The 7,243-nt window shown below is 42.5% G+C and overlaps 1 protein-coding gene across 1 annotated transcript in view; it reads left to right on the top strand.

Annotated features, from left to right (window-relative positions):
- The first annotated feature begins 2,340 nt into the window (after positions 1-2,340).
- LOC147611984 (outer dynein arm protein 1-like) overlaps positions 2,341-7,243 on the top strand; it is a 38,863-nt gene continuing 33,960 nt past the window's right edge. The window contains exons 1-3 of the mRNA XM_086783833.1: positions 2,341-2,659; positions 3,086-3,244; positions 3,331-3,552. Of these exons, the coding sequence (XP_086639959.1) occupies positions 2,555-2,659; positions 3,086-3,244; positions 3,331-3,552 (486 nt within the window). The 5' untranslated portion in view covers positions 2,341-2,554. The remainder of the gene's footprint in view (positions 2,660-3,085; positions 3,245-3,330; positions 3,553-7,243) is intronic.

Below are 7,243 nucleotides of genomic sequence, written 5' to 3'. Positions count from 1 at the left end.
TTGTGTGTTTTTGGTTATCTTGCTATGGTTTTCTTTCTAAACAACACAATAAGCTGGATGATAATGTGGTAAAATGCATTTGTGTTTTTTTGGTTGTCTTACTATGCTCTTGTTCTTGAACGAGAACACAATAAGTTAGATGATAAGGTAGTAAAATGCACTTTTGTGGGATACAACTTAGAAAGCAAAGGGTACAAGCTTTACCATCTAGCCATAAGGTGGATTTTAGTGAGTAGAGAGATGTTGTCTTTGTTGAGAAATTAATTTAGCCCATGATTTTATGCAAAAAACAACAAAATATATGCTCACATAACATCTTTGATACACTCATATCTTTGTATAATGCCGGTCAGCCATATGTAAAGCGAATGAATTCTCAACAAGGTGTTGCAAATGAAAATCAACTCAAATTTTAGCCCACATATCAGCCTATTGAGGTGGCAATTATGGATGATGCAGTGATGGATAAGAAAATGGCATCCATACAAACGTCCAAGAGTATACCAAAATGACTAGTGTAAACATTGCCTGATCGCAAATGAGCTACTTCTTTGCCTGATCGCAAATGAGCTTCTTTGCCTAGTAGAATGCATGTAGGTTCTCATCATGCATCTTATTCTTTTGTGGATTGTGCTCTCATTGTTGGCATATGCAATGAAGAAAACCTATTTTCTTTGAGGAGGAAGCATAGGAAAATGATCATGTATGCTATGCTGCAGGATGAGTACGTGTCAATCCTAAAAAATGACACTTGGTATTTGGCACATTTGTCTTATGGTAAAAAGGCCATCAATACGAAGTGGGTTTATAAGCTCAAACATAAAGCTGATGGTAGTGTTGAGATCGTTACAAGGCAAGGCTTGTTATAAAGGGTTATGCTCAGTAGAAGGGCATAGATTATGATGAGACCTTTGCACCCACGTCTCATATGACTACAATTAGGTGTATTATTGCATTGGCAGCACATCATGGTTGGAATGTACATCCGTTGGATATCAAGACTGCCTTCTTAAATGGTGATTTGCATGAGGGGTTTATGCATCTCATCCCCATGGTTTTGTTGAGAAGGGACAAAAGTCTAAAGTATGTAGTTTAAGAAAAGCTTTATAGCCTTAAGCAGTCTCCTAGAGCATGGTATGAGATAAATGCATACTTGGTTGCAAATGGTTTTTGCGTACTTGGTTGCAAATGGTTTTTGCAAGAGTCCAATTACCAGTACCCTCTATGTAAAGAGGAGTAAAGGTAGTATTTTGGTTAACATTTTATATGTTGATGACATGCTGCTCATAGGTCCTAATGAGAAGAAGATTCTAGCCTTCAAAGCTGAATTACATGTGTCATTTGAGATGACAGATTTGGGCTTATTGCATTATTATTTGGATATACAATTTATGCAAGCATAATGATGGTATTGTGATGTTGTAGTCAAAGTACATATAGAGACTACTTACACGGTTTGGTCTTGAAGACTATAAGCCTATTGCTACACTAGTAGAGATAAGTGCTAGGCTCAGTCCTAGCTCAGTCTCTCCAGGATGCAGGTGAACCGTTATCATCATGTTGTTGGGTGCCTCATCTATCTATGCAATACAAAGCTAGGCATTCAATTTAGGGTCTCCAGGTTTATGCACAGTCCCAAAAGTAAGCATTGACAAGCTGCCAAGAGAGTATTTCGATACTTACGAGGCACTTAGTCCCTTGGGCTATTCTATACTAAGGGGGGTGATATTCTGCTGCATGCTTTTAGTGATTCCGATTAGGCTAGATGTTATGACACACGAATGTCATCTACTAGTGGCTTTTTTTTTCATCTTGGTGATTTTGTATAACATGGCTCAGCAAGAAGCAGTCGTCGAGAGTGACTACCGGGTAGCTTTTACAGTGACTCTGGAGTGTGTATAGCTTAGATGCCTTTGGAAGATCTTGGGCGCCCATAGACATGTTAGCATTGACAAGTAGACCTTATGCTCTTGCGAGCCATAGGAAAGGAGATCATGAGGATGTGTGCGGATGCACATGCTCTTCAAGTAAATTCCTTGTGGAGTTTTCATAAGTAAGTAACAGGGGTACACGCTTGATGTTAAGTGGAACAACAGTTCTCTGAACATGTCGAATTGGGAAGTACCATACCTAGGCGTGAGCTACAATTGGGTGAGAAGCAACACAATATAATTGGGCATGAGCTAGATTGCGAGATTGGATTTTTGTGTGGGATAATGGTGCCTGTTCTAGTGTGTACCCCCCCCGCCCTTTAGTCTCCTTTATGAATGGTAGGGCTCCCCCAATTTAAAAAAAGCGTGGAAATGTACTGCATGAAAAAAGATGGTGTGATTTAAAACGCCTCCTCGCTTTGTAGTAAATCGGGAATTTCCACTGAAAAAAAAACGCCTCCTCGTTCCTTCGAAATGATCGCACAGTCGTTCGCGCAGATGCTCGCCTTCAGTGAAAAAAATCAAAATCGGGGGCATTAAAATATACAGCGATTAGGGTTGGTGTTCAGGCGTGCCCTTAGTAATTTCATTATTTACCCATTTTCGAATATTTTATTTTTGGGATGAGCTACACAGAGATGAAAGAGGACCTTCATCTTATGGAATCCTTTGAGGATGAAACCCCCTTGGATGCTACCCAACAACAGCAGCACAAAAATGCAGCCAAGGTAAGTCTAAAATTTTCTTTTTGTTGAATTAAATTTGTTCCTTTGTCTCAACTGTACATAATTATCAAAATCTATGGCTCTATGGATGATTGGATGTATGTATAAAGTCTGTAAGTATGTATGTATACATGCGCATATTTAGAGCAACCCCTATGGTGTTATTGTTGATACATGTATCATCGTCTCAATGCAAACTTTCAACTAATCAATGATGCTTTTTGAAAACTCTTCAAGCACACTTTCAAGAGATCATTATGTTATCTTGTATTTTGAAAAATCTGCGAGATTTCATACTAATGAGCAATTAAATAACAAAAATAGTACTTAAACAGTGAACTACTCTAATGATTGCTTTGTCTCTAAAGGAAAAGCACTTCTTATACATCCTCACTCATCAGCTACTTGTGTTATGTTTTGCGAAAGCAGCTGCAGGCCGTCCACCAAACTTACAGGAAGATGGAAAGAAATAAGAGATATTATCACATAGACACCGAAGGCTTGATGAGGCGTCAACAAGCATTGCTGGACAATTTGAAGTCTGACAATTATGCACTACAAGAGATGGTTGATACATATGTGATAAAGGTATACATGCATATTTTTCATCTCAAGTATAAGACTGCTAATTTTGCTCCGGGAATTTGATATGGTAACTTGGATTTTTTTACCAGGATTATCGCCAGCAGATGGCTCATCTACTGGAGGAAGCAAACAAGTATACGGGGCTGGTTGAGGCGGAGACCAAAAGGTTACATGATTTGGAAGCTACAATTTGTGACTTAGACATTCAAGAATTTGATTCAAAAAAGAAAATGGGTGGGTACAAGGCTGGTTGGACAAAGCATCGGACTACCCAGATTCATATCCAACAAGATGAGAATAGGCTTCAGAAGGTACAAAGAAATTACCACTCAAAACCACATATCAGTCAATACTATTTAGAAGCATGATTTTTAAACCTTAGATATTGGAACTAGGGGTACTATGAACCAAGTTGTTCTTTTGAATGCAAGAACAAATGGTTATGCTTTATTATTCCATCACAAGGGACTTTGATGCGCATAGAGGCTCATGAGGGTATGCTTTCCTAAGAAACTATAATAGTGCAACATTATTGGAGAGAGACATTAGTGCTTGCAGAAATTCAGGAGTTTTGCTTAGGCTAGGGGGCGAGGATCAACTGGAACAAGTCCTGCAGATTCAGGGTGAGCAGGATTTGCACTCCTACTTGGGAAGCCGAGGTAGGCTATAAGTGGATTCTAGGGGAAATTTGGTCTTCTATGTTGGCTTTCATGTGAGCATCGAAATCTGCTCTGAGCAGTAGGTCACTTCCTTCCACAATCATTCGCAAGAAGCGTCTTTACTGCAGCACAGCGCAGCTTTCCTTGGGTGGCGAGATGGTGGCGGCAAACCATGGTCAACCTTGAGAAAGTCCAAGTCAGTAGTAGCAGTAAGTTAAAGTCAGTTAGTAGTCTAGGAAGGAAGGATGACAGAGTGTCCAACCCGTCATCAAGTTTAGCAGAAGGGAATGCCACATGCATGCCCGTGCCATGGCTTAATCTTCAGCGTGAACATCTTAATCCCTGATTAAGATAGCAGTTAGGTAATCAGCATAAGCATCAGTACCATCGTCATCAGTAGCAACATCAGCATTATCTACAGCATCATTATCATCATCATCATCAACATTAACATCAACAGCATCTTAGGAAGGTACAGGGGGGCTGTCGGCTGGCAGCCAGCACTTTGTCGGCTGGCAGTAGACCCTGTACAGAAGGCGGCTAGAAGCTAGGTAGTAGGCAGTAGGTGTGGGTCAGCGCAGCATTTATCAGTGAATATTCAGGGTTTTTGTCCATATAGCAAGCCGGCAGCAGCATGCTGCTGGCCGACTGCATCCCAATCAAATATACAAGCATTAGAAAGAATTCAGCATTCATCAAGTTCGTTCTTTAGTCATCAGTTGCATTCATTAGTAGAAGATATGTAGAAGGGCTAGGGGTCAAGGCTGACCAAGGCCCACACATGTGCATTCATGCAACCTTTTTGTACTATATGAATAAAAGAAACCCTGACACCCAATCTCTCTCTTCTTCTCTCTCCTCTGTCTCAATCATGTGTTACTCAGCATTAGTGTTCTTAATCAAGCTTAGGGCTGTGGATTAGTAAAGCAAGGCTTCCGCGGATGCAACAGGGGGAGTTGGCCCAAGGCTATTCTGACCCCTAGAGTGGTTTCTTCTCTCTCTACTCTACTCTCTTTTGTTTACTTTCAGATTTTTCTCAAGGTTTTACACATGAAGAAGTTGTTTTCTTGAAGATTAGCGAAGTACCCGTGCTACAATCCTTATGAAGGCATGTTACATAAGGAATGTTTATGCATCATCTTTTGGTACTACAGGTGCTAGTACACATGTATCACGCAAAGGGAAGGAAACGGTAGATCAACCTTTTGTCCGTGATATGTCAGCACGTCACTTTTATGTGGATGGTGACTCTATTGGCTCGAGCAGAGCCTTGATGAGGAGTTTGGCATTCCTTTAGTGGTTACTCTTGGTGCACGGAGAACCAAGGTTGTTTTGAGGACACCTGGTAGTGATCCAAGTGTATGCAGGTCTACTCGGGTTAGATACCCTGTTGACAGGTTGTGATATAATGGACACACTCACTTATAAATTAATGCTAGATCCTAAGGTTGAGTTATGACCAATACTTACCACCTATCACATGCCACATCATCATGTTAACAGATAGTTTCATACGCATGGTTCACGGGCAGGCGTCTCCTTACCCGGAACTACATAGTGGTTAAGCAAGCATGAAAACAACATGCAAATTGAATTCGCAAGCAAGCACATAAAGATGCAATGCAATGCAACATTGGTATGGACGGTGCCTATTTATAAGACTAAACCAAAATAGACGTGTTCCAGGCAAGTATACGAGGTACCAGACCCAGTGGAACAGCAATCCTCCAAGCATTTCTGAGCATGTATACATAGGCACAAGTCCCAGCGGAAAGCCAAATCCACAGTATCACGTGACTGGCATTAATCCCTTGCATAGCAACCATGGACTCCAGTCCATGACCAATGTATACACATAATTAGAAAGCAAAGGTGGACCAGTTGGGTGGCCAAATGGTGATATATACAACCCAAAGCATTGATGAGGAGCTTGGCATTCTGTTAGTGGTTACTCTTGGTGTATGGAGAACCAGGGCTGTCTTGAGGACACCTGGTAACTCTACTCGGGTTAGATACCTTGTTGATAGGTTGAGATTAATGAATATATGACTCATCACTATGCTTACATGGTTAATGCAATATAAGAGATAGAGTCCACTTGTTTTGAGCACTTGGAAATAAAAAATGAAAAGATGCCATGGATAAGGAGATGGCAACATTGGATCCAAATGATATAGGAATTAGTGTGTTTCCGTGTGCTACACGCACACAAGACTAGCTTTGAGGTTGGGGAAGCTTGGAGCTAGGCAGGCTATTTGGTGAGCTAAGTTAGGGATAGACTAACGGGCCGGCACCCAAGCATGGACGGGCAAGTGTGGACGCCTGATGATCGGCCAAGAGCCTATAAAAGGGTGGCCAAGGTTAGTTATTAGTCATAGAGAGTCTCGCGTGTCTTTGTGAGAGCTCTATGGTCAGGAGCCTGGATCTAGTGCAGACGTGCACCTGTTTCATGTAGCCGAGGTCGGCAGCAGCAGTCTCGAGGCCCGCAAGGGTAGCTTCGTGGCGGTATGGGAGGTCATGAGGTAGAGATTGGTCGGTACGTCCATCTAGTTAGCTCAGCTCTTGGCTCGGTGGGGACAGCCAAGATTTGTGGGCTTACCCACGGCTATCAAGGTTGGGAGGTGAGTCAGGCCTGCACCCCCTTCACGTTTGTTTGGTTTCTTTGCAGGTTTCGAGTGTTGCACCAGGAGCGTTCTACGAGGAGATCCTATGGGGATTTGACAGTGGTATCAGAGTAAGCCTCGTGAACGAGCAAGTCGGTAGGTAGAGAAGAAGAGGTCGAAGAAAAGGTATGAGTTCGAGAAGCTTGCTGTTTTTTTTTTCTGTGCATACTGTTGTTTTTCAATTTCAGCATGTTGCTTTTTCATCGTAGGAACCCGTGAAGAAGATTGTGGTCTAGAAAGGGTTGTTTGCTTTGCAAAGAAGAGGAAATATGTGTTTGGCAACTGTATGAACAGTTACGAGAGAGAGAGAGAGAGAAAGAAAAAGCTTGTCGGCTGTTGTTCGTAAAAAAGAGAGAGAGAGAGAGAGAGAGAGAGAGAGAGAGAGAGAGAGAGAGAAGTGACGTCAGGGTGTTGTAGCGCAGCCCTAAAGCTTTTGTGCAGTGCCAGGGCAGGTGGTACACACAGACAGTCTCGCTAGCGGGTTGGTACTCGCAGCCAAGTAGGTGCATAAAAGCCCCGGCGGTCCGTTGTACTCGTAGTAGGCGCAGGCGTGCAAGTTTATGCGATGGCGGCCAGTTGTATTCGCAGCAGGCGCGCAGAGTTGTACGCTGGTGACAGCTGTATGGAGGCGGCCAGTTCATGTGCAAGCGGCAGCGCTGACGAGTGGGCGGACGGGTGGC

This window comes from Cibotium barometz, chromosome 46 (genome assembly GCF_041138505.1).
Source record: "Cibotium barometz isolate CiBa-2024 chromosome 46, ASM4113850v1, whole genome shotgun sequence".
In the NCBI taxonomy this organism is placed as follows: Eukaryota; Viridiplantae; Streptophyta; class Polypodiopsida; order Cyatheales; family Cibotiaceae; genus Cibotium; species Cibotium barometz.
Note: the sequence above shows the minus strand (reverse complement) of the source record. Positions and strands in the feature narration are given on the sequence as shown.